This window comes from Protopterus annectens, chromosome 16.part0 (genome assembly GCF_019279795.1).
Source record: "Protopterus annectens isolate FY-2018-M chromosome 16.part0, PAN1.0, whole genome shotgun sequence".
NCBI classification, from domain to species: Eukaryota; Metazoa; Chordata; order Ceratodontiformes; family Protopteridae; genus Protopterus; species Protopterus annectens.
In genome coordinates, this window is record NC_056750.1 from 344,399,406 (window position 1) to 344,416,432 (window position 17,027).

Genomic DNA, 17,027 nt, shown 5'->3' on the forward strand with positions numbered 1-17,027 from the left:
TAGGAAAAGAAACAAAAACAGCTTACTACAAGGCTTGCAAACAACTTGTAGAGTACTCTGTTACCTGTGGATCTAAAAAGTGCTTCAGTTCTACTTAAAGGTGCTGCTCAGCTATTCAGTATAGCATCCCACATCTGCAAGACTGCATAGAAAATGACAGAGTGATCTAAAACAACATAAATGTATATTTTTTTGTGAAACCTGTAAGCAGATTTGATCAGGTTGGAAGGATGTGGAATCACTTATTTTTTTCTGCCATGTATCTGCTAATTGAAGCATTGCTTGTTGCCTCTATTTGCATCTAACAGCTAATGTCCACAAGATTGTGCAGAAGATCTGTGCAAATATGCATGTTCATAGGTTGGTACTAGGCTATCAGCCCTACGGACTATACAAGCCTAGCCATAACAATTCCCTGGCTATTTCTTCCCACAATATTTACTTCCCTGGACCCCTGTCTAGCAGGGCAACTGACATGATCCCTGGGGTGAATTTCCTATCTCTCATCCAATCATTAAGGTTCCTTTTGAAGAGGGCCAAGGAGGCGCTCTGCTTGACATGTATGGGCAGTCTCTGGGTCAGGAACCTATCCCTCCAGCATGTTTTGTTCATTGTGATGACAAGGTTTAGATCCCTAGAGCGTGTGGCTCTGAGGGATTGGGATTTCTTTAAGTGAAGCATGTCCAACAGCTCAGGGTTTGACATGGCCTTGTATGTTAAGCAGAGATCACCTCTGAGTAGGCGATATGCCACAGAGTATAGCTGGAGTTTATTTAGACGTTCAGCATAGGGCATCTGCTTTAGGCCTGTGATTCTTTTAGTGAGGTATTTCTGTGACGTTTCCAGCTGTTGCAGATGTCTTGTGAGGTACACACCAAATGGGGCATTGTACTCTATAATGGGTCTAATGAGAGATGAGTACAGTGGGACAATGACCTCCTTTCTTCTGGATTAAAAGCCCTTAGTGATAAGGTGTGCCACATAAGAAGGATTTCCTGACTGTTGTAGCGATGTGGTTATTGAAAGCGAGACCACCGTCCACCTGTGCCCCTAAGTCTCTCTCATCACACTTTCAGTGTTTAGTGTACTGCCACCTATGTGGTAATTCATGGGTACATATTTTTTCCCAAAGGAGATAACTATACATTTCTTGGCATTAAGCTTGAGCCCATGGCTCTGGCACCAAGCATCTGTTTCTGTAAGGCCCTTTTGTAGAATATCCACATCATTTGGGGATTCAGTAATGGCTCCCAGTTTGCAGTCATCTGCGAACTTTGTTAGCCAGAGTTCCTTAGTGTTGGCCTGTACTTCAGAGATGTAAATGCCAAACAAGATCGGTCCCGGGACTGAACCCTGAGGTACTCCACTTGTCACTTGTCTGGAGCTGGATTTGGAGTCGGCTACTTTTACAGTCTGGGTTCTGTCAGTAAGCCAGTTGGCAAGCCATCGAGTGACGTAGGGATTTATGCCCAGCTTAGTAAGTTTATCTATGATTCCAGAGTGGGGGATGGTGTTGAAGGCCTTTGCGAGGTCCAGATAGGCTGTGTGGACTGCCTTACCCTCGTCCACAGCTATGGAGACTGATTCGAAGAAGTCAGTCAGGTTCAGGAGACAAGATCGGCCTTTCACTAACCCAAACTGTGCAGGGTCCAGTGTTTGAAGGTTGCCAGTGTCTTTGTTTATAAGTTCCATAATAATCCTTCCATGCCCTTGTCGATCAGGCTCATCAGACTGATGGGACGGTAGTTCCCGGGATCCAAGGTGGATCCCCTCTTGTGGAGTGGGATAACTGTAGCTGTGCGCCACTCAGTGGGCATGAAGCCTAAGGTGAGGCTATGATTAAACATGACACTTAGGTGAGGTGCCAGTTCATTTTGTAGTTCATGTAGTACACAGCCCGGGATGTCATCAGGTCCCATGGATGCTGTAATCTTAGCTTTGGAGAGTGCGGTTTCTACCTGTGTAGTCGTGATTACCGGAATTTGGGAATCTTTTGGTATTCAGATGGGCTCTTTAGGGGGTGAGAGGGGGGTGAAGTTGGCACTAAATCAATCTGCCAGGATATTGGCAGTATCCTTGGGATCAGTATATTTAATGACATTCTGTTGTAGTTCAGAGCAGATCTGAGTATTGCCATTTAGATTCTTGACATAACTATAGAATGCCTTGTGGTTGTCTTTGGAATCTTTGGCACTTTGCAGCTAGATATTGTGCTATGTTACCTACAACTCAGAAAGCATGATTTACGAGCTGCCATTTTACTCTTCATGAAAGTGATACCAATTTTGGGAGATACTTGCTTGGCAATTGCAGCTTCTGTTAGTTCTGATTGTAGAGCAGCTACATAGTACACAAAACAGAGCAGGATGTTGCTCTGCCTCTTTCACAGCTATTTCAGGGAATAATGTTTGGAGCCCTGTGAAGGTCTATTCAAAGAAGTACATGCTTGGTATGACCTTGCGTGTTTACCTCAGTTTTGGGGCAGTATCAAGTCAGGAAAACAGTGCAAGCATTGGTATGATGACCTGCAGTGCCACAACCCTGATGTTCTCCATACAATGGAAGTAGAGATTAGACAACAGTGGCCCTGAATGGTATCAAAAATGGATATCAATGTAAGTTTTTTGTCTTGTTTGAAACTGTTCTTGCTTCTGGAAAGTCTTTGTCAAATCTAGCATAACAAATATGTGTGGGCTGCTGTGCTTCAGTGTCGGGGGGAGATGGTGATGTCACTTAGTTTAATATGCCAGCTATCTTTATTATGAGCCTCTACAGTTGCCTGTTATTGGATTAGTTATGCTGCACCACCTCAGGCTGACTATATACTAACTGGTATGACCACATGTGTCCTCATGTGTAACAGGGCCATATTTTAATGTATGTGTGTGTGTGTACGTACATATATATTTTCATATACACACACACACACACATATACACATTTATTTTATGTATTTATTTTACATTTGTTGACCGGGATAGTCTGAATGGATACATGTCCATTTTCAGCGGAGGCCCGGGGAGAAAAGCTCCAAGATAATAATGCAAATTGAACATTTAGTAAATGCTAGTTTCAGCAGATTACAGTCATAAGCAATACCAGCATTTAGCACATATAGTACTAACTTATAATAAAACATTTTACAAAACATAACATTATTTTCAAAGTTAAACATACATAACATTACATACAGGTTTAAGACACACTGAGCAGCAGTTATACAATTGACCCTTCCTGAAATGGAGTGGTAGAAAAAAGTTAGAAGTAGTTGAAGGTAAAGCACCTAAGAAATAGAGAGGTCACTAGTCGGGGTTAGTGCAAGGACATAACCAATGAGTTTTGAAGTATTTCTTGAGCTTGTTTTTAAATTGAGTTAGTGAGGGTTCTAGGGTCAAGTCACCTCGGAGTTTGTTCCATATTTTTCCAACAGAGTTGGCAGAGAGTCCCCAGCTGAGTAGTTGGATTTGTATGTTTGAACTAGTAGTCTAGTGGATGATCGCAGTGGCTGGGTGCTGGTGTAGGGGCTGATAATATTTTTTAGTGCAGGTGTATTTTCTGGTTGGTAAAGGACTTTATGTGCCACTTTTAGCTGGTTGAACTGCAGTAGGCTTGGCAGTTGAAGCCATCCTAGGCAATTTAGGTTGTGACAGTGGTGTGTCCGGTAGGCTGTATCAGAAGCAAATCTAGCAATGTGGCATAGAGAAGAGTTGATAGCAGATGGGAATGGGCAATTGCAGTTCTAGAAAGTGGGGTAAGGAAAGGTTTGATTCTGTAAAGTGAGCCAGGTTTTTTATTAATGGTTTTGATAGTTTGATTGATATGCGCATCAGACTTCAGGTTGTTATCAACTACGACACCCAGTAGTTTAGTTTGGGCTTCTGGGGAGATGATAGTGCCATTGTTAGCAGTTATGCTGAAGGATGACAGGGGGGTCCTGCATGTGAGGGAGAAGAGGAGAAACTTAGTTTTGTTGGGGTTTAGGATTAGATATTGATTGGAGAGACATTTTTCCACTGTAGTGAAGGTATTTTGGGTTAGTGTGAATAAAGTAGCTGGTGAGGTGTCAGAACAAATCAAGGTGGAGCCATCCGCATATTGAATGCAGGTAGCATCTGGGATGACTGAATGAAGGTCGTTGATAAAGATGGATTAAAGAAGGGGTCCTAGTATCAAGCCCTGGGGGACTCCTAATGTGATGGGTAGGCGAGATGCTTAGCTGGCCCTGCCATAGGACTGCCTGTTGCCTGCCCTGCAGGTAGGATTGAAACCATTGGACTGCATGGTTGTTTAAGGAGAAGGCCTTCAAGGTATTTATAAGCATTTTATGGTCAACTATGTCAAAAGCCTTGGATAGATCTAAAAAGAGTGCTGAGGATAGTTTGTTATTATTGCGGTTGTGGTTAATGACGTTAGAGAAAGAGAGAAGGGTAGAAGTAGTACTCTGGTGTGGCTTAAAGCCATGCGAAAGTTAGACAAGAACTTGTTCTGTGTGAGGTAGTGCATGAGCTGTATGTCTACACACTTCTCCAGAATTTTAGCTAGAGGTGACAGAATAGCTATGGGTCTAAAGTTTGACAGTTCAGTGGAACTACCTCCTTTATGGAGAGGTATGACATGGGAGATTTTCCATATAGTGGGTACAGTAGCTTCAGATATAGCTCTGTTGATCAGGATTGAGATGGGGTATGCTATGGTATCATCAGCCTTTTGCAGATAGTCTGCTGGGAGGAGGTTGGCAGCCAGGGTGCTGGGTCTTAGTTTCTTAAGTAGGGCATGAATAAGTTGAGTAGGAGTAGGTTGGAAGGTAAAGCATGTTTGGGTACTGGGTGTGGCTACATTAGAATTAGAGCCATTGGGAGAGTTGGCTGGCTAGAGACTGGATAGTCTCTGTGAAGAAGCTGTTGAAGTTATTAGCAATGTCTACTGGGGATTTTTGTTGGGAAGCTGGGGGGGGTGGAGTGGCCGTTTGGCCTGGGTGGAGTAGTTTGTTTATTTGTGCCCAGAACTTTTGAAGTTTGTTTTGGTGTTTTTGCAGTAGATGGTAGTAGTGGTTCTTTTTGTCTAAGGTTATACATTTTTTTGTGTCATTCCTTAGCTGTCTGAATCTTAGTTGATAAAGTGGGGCTTTTGTTTTTTGGTAGGTGGCCCATGCTTTGTTTCTGAGTGAAATTTTGGTTTTGGTATCTTTAGAAAGCCGTGGTGCAATATTAACTTTGGTTCTAATAGGGCAGATGTGAGCATGGGAGTTAAGAATAGCAAGGAATTTGGTGTTAAAGTATGCTACTGCTTCATCTAGGGGGAGACTTTTTAGTACTGACCAGTTGCATGCCTGAAGTTCCTTTTGAAACTTGGTGAGAATAAAATTCTTATTGTTTCTTAATGTTCTATAGGTGGGTTGGTAGGAGCAGTCTACTTTGAGCTTGATTACATAGGTGAGACAGTAGTCACTTAGGTCATCAGGCAAAGTGCCTGATTTATAGGATTGAAGATGGGTATTAATGAGTATCCAGTCTAGGGTACTTTCCTTGTTATTGAGTTTTCCTGTCCTGGTGGAGGAGGTTATGATTTGAGTAAATCCATAGAGGTTTATTTGGGTTGTGGGGGTTTCACAAGAGCAAGTGTTCCAGTCAGTGTTGAAATCCCCAAGAACAATTGTTTCTTGGGGGTAGTTATTGGATAACCAATATAAGAAGTCTTCTTAGGTTTCTGTGTTCCTCCCTGGGGGAATGTAGACACAGACAATGTTTACATTTTTGTTTTTGTTAATTTATAGTTTTGAGATAAGACTTTCAGCATTATTGAACTGGGGTAGTTGTTGGGTATCTTTGCTGACAGATAGGGTAGACTTGTAAAGTATGGCTACCCCACCACCCTTTCTGGTGGTATGGTCTAGTCGAAACATACTGTACCCTGGTGGCAGAATCTAATGGTCCTTGGTGGCAGGCTTTAGCCACGTTTCTGTTTGGCATAATATATCTGGGGAATGAACAGATAAGAGGGCATGCAGGTGCTGAGTTTTGCTATTTATGCTCCTAATGTTTAGATGGCAGGCTGTGCTTCACATGTAAATGAATAAAAGGTATACAGCTCAGCAAGCTCCTGCCTGGTGCTCTGCAGAGTTCTACAGCAGCAGAGAGACAAAAGAGAGACTTTGGAGTGATTAAGTATCATTTTTCTGCATTTTCTTGCTGCCTTTAGCTAATTCCACCTAAAACGCCGAATTTTTAGAGTTCCTGTTATTTAAAAAGCTCGTTTCAGCTACATATTGTACTTATTTTACTGCCTGCACTTTAACAAAGTCGTTTTTGTGTTTAAATTACCTGTTTAACTATTGTAGGCTACACACTCAAGTGTGATCGCCATTTCTGTGCATTTAAAGTGTTTTTTTTTATTGTATTTGCTTTATTTTCTGAAAACAAACAAAAAATGTACTTGTTTTCCTGCCTTTCTAAGCTAGTATAGTCCAGTTTTCAGGTTAGTGCTGAATTCAGGGCTGTGTTACAAGTTTCTGTGTTTGCCCATATCTTACTTGGATAGAAGGAAGTTTCTCTGTTCACCTGTGAGAGAGGGGAGCTTTGAGCAGCCTATCTGTCCCTGGAGGAGTGGTTTCAGCCCAGAAATTAGTAGTTTATTGGCCATTTTGGGCTAATTTCTATCTCTTTCATTTCCTTGCTATAAAACCTGCATTAACGTGGTTTTGCGTACCGGGCAGAACCGGTTAGCTAGAGTATAACTATTCCCAGCTCCACAAAGTCTATACTTCAATTTTTCCCTTGGAACTAGACAAACTTTCAACTTAAGCACTCAAACCATTCACTTCTCAGTCCGGCACTTGCTCAAAACTCATAGCAAGCACTAATAAACCTTAGCACTAGACCCCCCCTCACCCTATACTGTAGAGAAAGTCAAGGCTCTCTGTTCGACCTTACCAGCCAATCAGTAAAACAGCTCACTGTACCTATCCAGGCATGTCCAAAGGGCAGTTTCAGGTGTACTCTCCGGTCCAACTGGTGAATCTGGGCATTTTACTCAATGTTACAACTGCGTCATGTACACAGACAACCCTCTCCTCCTACCACCAAACACTAATACATGCGAGAGATGCAATTATACAGCCAAACTGGAGGCTAAGCTCTCTCAACACAAAACTGGACCAGACAGTCAAGAGGAGAAGGGAATTATTTGCATCACACCACCAGTCTCACATAGACCTATGAAACCAGCACCGGCAAAAAACACACATAAATACACAAAAACATACTCGGAGGCTCTAAATAAAAATCTGCAAAAGCAACAGAGACCTCCAAAGCAGACATCCAAGCAACCTCCACCCCCCCCCATACAAACCATGAAACACATAGTTCACAAAACCAGTGTGCCAAGCAATCACAGCCCTTAAGGCAAAATAACATACCCAACACACTAGTAATAGGTGACTCTATAGTCAGGCACACTGACGTCCCACTCACTAGGCTGAACAAGGAGAAGGTTACTGTTAGCTGCCTGTCAGGTGCCAGGATCCGCCACATAACACAAGCACTCAGGTCACTCCAGAACAAGTACAAATATGACTCTGTCATTGTCCATGTTGGTGTGAATGACCTGAGCCGTACCTCCCTGGACTACATGAAAAACTGTAGCCCAGGCCAGTATGACCCTAACCCTACTCTCTGTAGCCCAAGCCGTTATGACCCTGACCCTGAGTAGCATCCTGCCCTCACCAAGAATTATACCACAGTATAAAGAAAAAAATTATCAATTTCAACAATTAGCTAAGCTTTTGGTGTCACTCAAAGGTGATCCAGTGTCTGTCAGCCTGGGATGACATACTCGACAAGCCACACTGCTTCGCTAGAGACAGCTTGCACCTGTCACCCTTAGGCTTTCGAATACTGGCCAAGGCTCTTGCCACCTCCATAGTGCCTTTTTTAGGCAAGGCTCAAAAGACAAACCCACCGCTGTAAATAGCACAAGTAACAAAAAACTGAGGGTAATGCTACTCAGTGCCAGAAGTATAAACCTCAAAATGCATGCACTCGAGGCACTCCTCAGTATGTAGAAAATCGATATATGTGCAGTAACAGAAACCTGGTTTAAGGCTCCAGAGAGCACCCCAGCACTACCAGGCTACAACTCATACCATACATTTCGGCCAGAAAACCCAGACCGAAATACAAAAGGCGGGGGCGTATCCATATTCATCAAGGATACCCACACCTCCAGGTTAGTGGCACAGCTCGATGCTTCAGAGATCATCCACGTGCAACTAACAATGGGCAGAACTGCAGTTCAAATTGTAGCTTGCTACAGATCACCCACCATGTCCCAGGACCCCCATTCTGAATTTCTGGAAACACTGGGAAACATAAAGGTCCTATCAAACACCCTGATATTGGGTGATTTCAATGACCCAAACATTAAATGGGAGAACTACTCAAGTACTAACTCCCTTGCCCAACATTTCCTAGAATTTATAAACTCAAACGCCCTGGATCAACTGGTCAACACCCCCACCAGAGGTGACAACATAGTGTAGCTGGTCATCACCAACATGGGCGACCGGTGTTCCACACTGGAGGTCAACCCCTCGCTGGTTAGATCTGACCATAAACTAATCACTCTGGATATCCACATTCCGTCCCCACCCCCGGTCAAATAAACCACCGTGAAAAACTTTTCAAAAGCAAACTTCACGTTAAATAAGACCGAGATGGAAAGTTTCAAATCCCCCATGCTAAAGGATAACGCTGCCCAAGCTGCAAAATCCTTTACTAATGCACTCTACGGGCACCAACAAGAATGCATGGATTGTGCTATCCCAAGCAAAACCAAGACTCACTCCTCTAAGAAAAGGAAACCAGTCTGGTGGACCCCTGCCATAAACAAGCTGTACAATAGAAGGAGGAAACTAGTACAGAAAAGAGTAAAATCCCAAGAGGGAAAGACATCCCTGATCAGTATCAGCAAGAAACTGCAATCCCTCATAAAATCATCCAAGGCTAGCTTCGAAAGAAAAATTGCTAAGGACTCCAAAGATAACCACAAGGCATTCTTTAGCTATGTCAAGAATCTAAGTGGTAATTCCCAGATCTGCTCGGAGTTAGTGCAGAATGGCACAAAATACACTGAACTAACCGATATCGCCAACATCCTGGCAGACAGGTTCAGTGCAAACTTCACCCCCCCTCTCACCCATAAAATGGCCCATAACCATACCAGAAGAATGTAGTGCCACTGAAATCACAAACACTCAGGTTAAAACAGCCCTCTCCAAAGCCAGAAACACAGCATCAGTGGGACTGGATGGTGTCCGAGGCTGCGTCCTACATGAGCTCAAAGATGAACTAACCCCTCACCTGAACACACTGTTCAAACTCAGCCTCTCCACAGGCTATATGCCCAAAGAGTGGCGTACAGCAGTGGTTATTCCACTCTACAAAGATGGAGCCACAACAGACTCCGGGAACTATCGCCCTATAAGCCTGACTAGCTTGGTCTGCAAGGCTATGGAGCGCATCATCATGGATCTCATTAACAGAGATATTGGGAACCTCCAAACACTGGACCCTACCCAGTTCAGCTTTGTTAAGGGCAGATCATGCCTCCTAAACCTGGTGGACATCTTTGAGACAGTTGCCAAGGCTATAGATGAGGGAAAGGTGGTCCACACAGCCTACCTAGACCTCGCAGAGGCCTTCAACACCATTCCCCATTCTGGTATTATAGACAAGCTCACCAGCCTGAACATAAACCCCTACATCATGAGATGGTTTGCCAACTGACTCACGGACAGAACCCACATGGTAAGAGTTGTAGGAGCTAGGTCTGACTCTAAACCGGTTACAAGTGGCGTTCCCCAGGGCTCAGTCCTAGGACCCCTCCTGTTCAGCATATACTTCTCAGAGGTACAGGCAAGCACATGAGGACTATGGCTGACCAAGTTCAAACTAGAGGCTATAATTGACACTCCGGCTGACACAGACATCCTTCAAAAGGGCCTCACTGAGACAGATACCTGGTGTCAAAACCATGGCCTCAGGCTAAATGCCAGAAAGTGCATAGTCATCCCCTTTGGAAAAAACAAAGTACCCACAAATTACCACATAGGTGATAGCTCCCTAAATATGGAAGATGAAATTAGGGATCTGGGGACCCAAGTAGATAGTAATCTCTCCTTTGATAATCACATTGCCAAAGTGGTTAGAAAATCCTTCTATGTGGCCCACCTAATCACAAAAGGGTTTGCATCCAGATCAAAAGAGGTCATTGTGCCCCTCTATGCATCACTCATCAGACCCATCATAGAGTACAACACCCCATTTGGGATGTACCTTACAAGACACCTGCAACAGCTGGAAAGACCACAGAAGTACCTCACCAAGAGGATCACTGGCCTCAAATAGATGCCCTATGCAGCTCGACTGAAGAAACTCCAGCTGTACTCGGTTGCATACCGCCTACTCAGAGGTGATCTCTGCCTGACATACAAGGCAATGTCCAACCCAGAATTGATGGACATGCTCCACCTAAAGAAAACCATATCCCTTCGAGTCACACGCTGTAGGGATCTAAACCTCACCACAACAATAAATAGGATGTGCTGGAGGGATAGATTCCTGTCCCAGAGACTTCCCATGCTCGGGAACAGGATTCCAATCTACATTAGGCAGAGCTCCTCACTAACACTCTTCAAGAGAAACCTTGACGAGTAGATGGGAAACATGAAGTTCATCCCGGGGATCACTTCAGTGGCTCTGCTGGACAGAGGCACAGGGAACTAATCTAAGGGGGCAGTAAAAGCCAACACATTCCGGCTAGGCTTATAAATGCCTTTGGGCAGATAGCCTAATACCTACCTATGAACCTATATATCTACAGGTGACGTATATGTGCCTGCTGACTGCCATGCACCTAACAGGAAATTCGTATGGGACTGTGGTTTGTATGTTTTGGTCTGGCATCTTACCTTGCACATCACAGTGCTCTGATATGATCTTTAGAACATGAGCAGAACAAAATATGAATTATCACCTACTGCAGAAGGCAGGAGATACTACTGGCTAGCCAGGGTTAGTTCTTTTCAGAAATGCTGACCTGTGTTGTAATTATATGTCGTGTCCTGTGAAGCTAGATTCACTCGTAGCCAAGTTCCCATTGTGTCTCCTTCTTACAGTTCCTGACAGTAAGTATGCTGAGCAGGCATGTCACCTGCTGCATGCCCATTCAAGGGCCGTAGTTGAGGAGTGTGAAGGTGATGAGACTTAAGTGTCTCATCAGAGGGTAACCCGTAACTATTGACCAAAATGGCCCAACCACAGATTGAGCAGGTGGTGGAAATTGCTATAGCAAGAGCAGTGGGCAAGTACATGGCCCAGATGGAGAAACTGCTGTAGTAAATAGCAAACTTGCTCACCTGGGTGATGATTGGGTCACCAGACAAGAATGTAGGCCACAGCAATAGCCATCCTGAACATCTTGTAGTGATGAATCACTGGAATGCCCTTGTGGGCTAGGTTGGCAAACAGCACAGTGCTGTTCATGCCCCACCCAATCCTAAGCCTAGTGTAACCCTATTCTTTAGTGTCATGCCCCATACTTGTGCATTATGCAACCCCTCCTATCACTCTTTGTCTGTCCTATGTTTGTCTCTGTCCATCTCATGTCTCCTCGTCCTTGTTTGTGCACATTGACCCCTGTTTGTCTGTGCTGTTGTATGTGTCTGTCTGCCTGTACTTGTTATCCTATCCAATTTTCCTACTCTTCTCTGCCTTTACCCTTTCCTCTCCTCCCTTCTTATATAAAGACAAAGGGTCCTTATCACCACAAAAATGCTTCCTTGCCTCCCTCCATGCTGCACACTATTATATGTTGCACTTCTGTGTGTCTCTCTCCTTGCTACCTTCCCCATTTTCTTAGTTTCCTGTACACCCCATTTCCTCCTCTTCTATGAATCATATAGGTGCACGTATGGGGGCATTGAAGCACTGCAGTAGCAGATACTGTAGAACTATATAGCTTTATGTGTTGCTTTGTGCTGTCCTGCAAAGGGATGTGCTACCACATGCAGCATTGTCTCTGTATATATACTGATTTATTCTGAGATGCATCAGGCTGTAAAGTAACCTTTTCATTTTTCACGAGAGTTATTTAATGTAGCATCACTCTTTTGAGTGTGTCTTGTACTTTTTTATACAAGCTTTTCTGCACAGACATGTCCATTTGCATAGTTGCTGTGCTGCTCACTTAAATACCCCAGAGTACAGCACCCTAAAAGGAAGCTTTGATCATCCCATTTTGGTTATATAATTTATACTTGCGGTGTTACACAATGCCGCCAAGCTGTGCAAGTCTTGTATAGAAATGCAGTGCATCTGTTTTTCCTTCTCAGCAGCAAGATGTCTTTGTTATTGAGAACAATATTTTTGCTTCTTTTCTGATGTCACGTGATGAGATATATTTTGTTTATTTACAGAGGTAGACCTTCCTGAGCCTTCCGATAGAGATGAACCATATGACTTTAGATTTGTGAAGTGGATGATTAAAAACAAGGTAAGTATTTGTTATATAAATTATTAATCATTTGTGAAGAATGAGTATTACTATCATGTGTTTCTGGAATACTCATGAATTTGAATGCTGTATTGACAAACATATATATAAAGCCTCAGGCAGTTACTCTTCACTTCCATAAACAGTTCCATTAAATATTCTAGCAAAATTTCAGTGTGTGATTGAAAAAAAATAACTTTTAATGTTTTTACAAGATATGAAGCCCACAGCCATTAAATATACTTGCAATAATTCCATGTGTGATTGAAACAAAAAAAAATAGTGTTTTTGTAAGATATGAAGCCCTGATCTATTTTTCCTGTGCACCCAACTTGCATCTACTTTTTCTTTTTTCACCTTTTCTTGCTGCACTTCCCCATAGCTCCTTTACCGGCCACCATACCGACTCACTATTTCTTCCTTGGTGAGAGATCTATGGTTTATTCACTCATGGGTGCAGAGGTCAAGCAGACTGGGAGTGAGGCCAACATCTAGATGGAGTTATATTTTTTTTTACTTTTTGTGCCCTATCCCCTTTGCGCATGTCTGGCAATCTGCTTAGGGTCAAGGTGGAGCAGACATCAGTGAAGGCATGTCACTCACTTTCATGAGTGATGTAACTCCTCAAGACTGCCCATCCCAACCATGAAACCAGTGTTGTCCTATGTTTCTATTCGCCGCAAAATAACTCTTACCACAAGACCATGCAGCCTGGACATGCGCACTACACCCTCACCTCTGAAGAGATACAAGCTGGCTCAGCCACATCAGGGCTTTATCCCTGTACACCATTATAGTTGCAGTGCTTTTTTATACTCTTCAGTGCTTTTTAAGTGGTTTCTGTGCTGTGCCTAGATATTTAAACTAGTTCTGGGTGGACTGTCATTTTATTGCATTTTTACTGTGTCTGTCTTCTGAATATGAAGCTACAGCTATAAAATGGTTAGGTTTTCACAGTATATTTTGTTATTTTTCAGAGCTCTTAGGTGGATTATCAGATTTGATAATCTGATTCTGTGTTTTAGTCACTTTTCAGACTTTAAAAAAATCAGGGTTTTTTTGCCAGCTGTGCAAGCTGCAACTGGATCTTGTGGTAATTAAACCAGTCTCCTGGTATTTTATGTTACAAAAACAGTTGGCCATTTTAGCCTTTGGACTCTTGGAAGCTTGGAGTTGGTTTAGTCACTTTTCTTTGAGTCTATAAATTCCGCTGCTTGTCGTGCAGTGGTGTATAGCAGTGCCTTGTACAGATGAAGGCACTTAGAAACTAAATTTTCCCTGTAAAACTTCCCTTGTAACTTTACCCAGTACTCATTTGTGCAAGAAACATCTAGTCTGCATGCTAAAGATCACAGCTGCACAACTCCAGTCTTACATAGCTTAATTGTAGTTTCAACCCTCACAGCTCCTAAGTTAGCTTGTCTGTGCCACCTCCTAGTAGGTCACATAAAGAAGACCTGATTTCATCAATGGGTATTTTCCCAATTTCTCAGCTGGCAGCTTGGTAGATATGGGTATCCTGATACAATGTAGAAGTTGCCTCATGTTCACTGACAACCAACTAGTTCTCAAAGAAAGAAAGATACAGTATTTGAGAGACATCACTGGAGGCAAGATTTTCACTCAAAATAACAATTGAGTTGTTGGTAATGTAAGCCTTACACCCACTACACATAGTACTGACTCAACACATAGACCAACTTATATTGAGGCATTTAAAAAGCAACCTTCCTAAACCCCAAAGGTATCCTAGACACTCATCCAACAAAAAGAATCCTCAGCAGCCCCAAAAGCACTCCATCAAAACACCCAACACAACATGTACAGCTACACCCTTTGGAGCCCCGTAGTACAAGCCAACACATGACCCAATATTTTAATCATAGGAGACTCCATTATGAGACATACATATGTCCTGCTCACCAGATTAAATAAGGAGAAAATCACAGTTAGTTGTCTATCAGGGGCCAGGATCTGCCAAATCACCTATGCACTCAAGTCATTAGACCACAAGTATCACTATGACTCAGTCATAATCCAGATGGGTGAAAATGGGCCGGGACTTACCTCCCTGGCTATATGAAGAGAGACATTATGGAGCTGTCATAGCAGATTACTAGGCTAACGACTCAAGAGCCCTTAAAAGGCTAGCCAGTTTTACCCAATTTTCTATCCTAGAGAAAAGATAACAAGGGTCAGCAAGCTGGGTTTTGACAGTTTTTATAGAGTGCCTGTGTCCATAAGGGACATGCTTTCCACCCCAGGAGTGAATTTGCGATTTCTCATTCATTGGGTCAGATTGCACTTGAAGATGGATAGGGAAGGGCTCTGCTTCACATCAATATTCCAGAGGAGGGGGCAGTATTTGGTACACATATCTGTCTGTCCAGCATGATCTATTCATGTCAGAGATCAGGTGTAGATCCTTGGAGTGGGTAGTCCTTGTGCAGTTAATTTTGCAAATGTGCAGTTAATTTTGCGAATATGCAACATTTTCATCAGGGCTCAGTCAGAGTCTGCCTTGTTGGTCAGGTACAGATCACCCCTCAGTAAGTAGTAGGAAACTGAATACAGTCATAGGTCTTTTAATAGGTCTGCATATGGCATGTTGATTATACCCTGTTTTTATTTGGTGAGAAACCTCTGAGGATGCTCCGACCATTGCAGGTGCCTGGTGAGGTACATGCCAAAGGGTGGATTGTACTTGATTATTGGTCTGATGAGGGCCAAGTACAATGGTACTTTGACATCCTTAGATCTGCATGCCATGCTCTTACTAATAAGCTGAGCCACATAGGATTTCCTCACCACAATGGACACGTGGTGGTCAAAGCTCAGATTACTATCTATCTGAGTACCCAGATCACTCACCACTGGTTCCACTCCTAGGGGGGTGGCATCAGTGTTGTAATTTGCAGGGGTATTTGATTCTCCAAAGGGTATTATTATGCACTTCTTCTTATTTAGTTTGAGGCCATGGTTCTGACACCAGTCATTAGTCTGCATCATACCATTCTGTAGGATATCAACATTGTTTGGGGAGTCATTGATTGTCCCCAACTTGCAGTCATCAGCATACCTGGTCAGCCAAAGGCCATCTAAATTTGCCTTGACTTCTGAGAAGTATATCCCAAACAGGAGGGGACCCAGCACTGAGCCATGTGGTACTCCACTGGTGACTGGCCTCTTAATGGATGTGGATTCCCCAATCTAGCAACACATGTCTTATCCATGAACCATTTTGCTATCCATCTGGTGATGTAGAAGTTTATGTCCAATTTTGTGAGTTTATCAATAATACCTGAGTTAGGGTATTGTGTCAGATGCTTTGACCAGGTCAAGATAGGCAGTATGCACTGTCTTACCCTCATCCATGGCCTTGGTGACCTTCCCAAAGAAGTCCACCAGGTTGAGCAGGCAGGACCTGCCCTTGATGAAGCTGAACTAGATTGGGTCTAGATTCTGGAGATTTCCTTATTTCATTGTTAATCAGGTCCATGATTATCCTTTCCATAACCTTGCATATGAGCCTAGTCAGACTTATGTGTTGGTAGTTTCCTGTGTCCATTGATGGTCCCCCCTTGTGCAGAGGGATGACTGCTGTTGACTTCCACTCTGCTTGGACAAAGCCTGTCTGGAGTCTGTGGTTAAATAGAGATCTGAATGGGTTTGCTAGGTCATGTCTCAAGCAGTTTAATTGGCACCCTGGGATTCTGTCAGGGCCCATTGATGCCATGTTTCTAGCTTTAGAGAGTACAGTGATAACCTGTTCTTTTGTGATAATAGGTAAAGGAATGATAGGGGGTATTTCATGGGTGTGACCAGAGGTGATGAGGGGGTGAAATGTGAGCTGAATTTATCATTCAGCAAGGTTTGCTATTTCTTCTGGCTGAGTATAGGTAATGCCATCTACAGCCAATTCAGCATATTATTGTTTCCCATAAGATTTTGGACAAAACTAAAAATGCTTTGTGGTTATCCTTTGCTTGGGAGGCTATTTTATTCTCATATTTAGCTTTTGAAAACTTGGCTGGTGCCCTTATTTGCATGTTGAGACTAATGAGGGATTTTTTTTCTCTGCTGTGCACCCTCCCGCTTACTTCTAGACAGGAATTACTTCCTTCTGTTGTATAATCTGTTTATGTCGGGGTCCATCAAGGTGACTTGTTTTTCCGGTTAGACCTAGGTTTAGTTTGATCAACTACTGCCGTTTCTATGCAGTTGTTTAAGTGATTGTACAGGCATTTGTGTATACTTCTGTATAGGCCTCTGTATTTTCAGGGTTAAGGGGAGCTTTAAAATTACATATACTATCACTTAATAGAAGATAATTTGCCATGGAAAAATTATTTAAGGTTTTAAGGATTGATAGGGGTTCTACCTTTATATTTATTTCAAAGGAGACCAATTTATGATCCGATCTTACCAATGAGAACATTGAGATTTGTTGTGCAGAAAGGCATGCAGACTACTTTCAA

The 17,027-nt window shown here is 43.0% G+C and overlaps 1 protein-coding gene across 7 annotated transcripts in view; it reads left to right on the top strand.

Annotated features, from left to right (window-relative positions):
• Nucleotides 1-17,027, top strand: part of KYAT1 (kynurenine aminotransferase 1) — a 1,131,910-nt gene that overhangs the window by 1,094,145 nt on the left and 20,738 nt on the right. For all 7 annotated transcript variants that reach the window (XM_044058797.1, XM_044058798.1, XM_044058802.1 and 4 more), the window contains one exon: nt 12,473-12,549. In XM_044058797.1, coding sequence (XP_043914732.1) covers nt 12,473-12,549 — 77 coding nt within the window. The remainder of the gene's footprint in view (nt 1-12,472; nt 12,550-17,027) is intronic.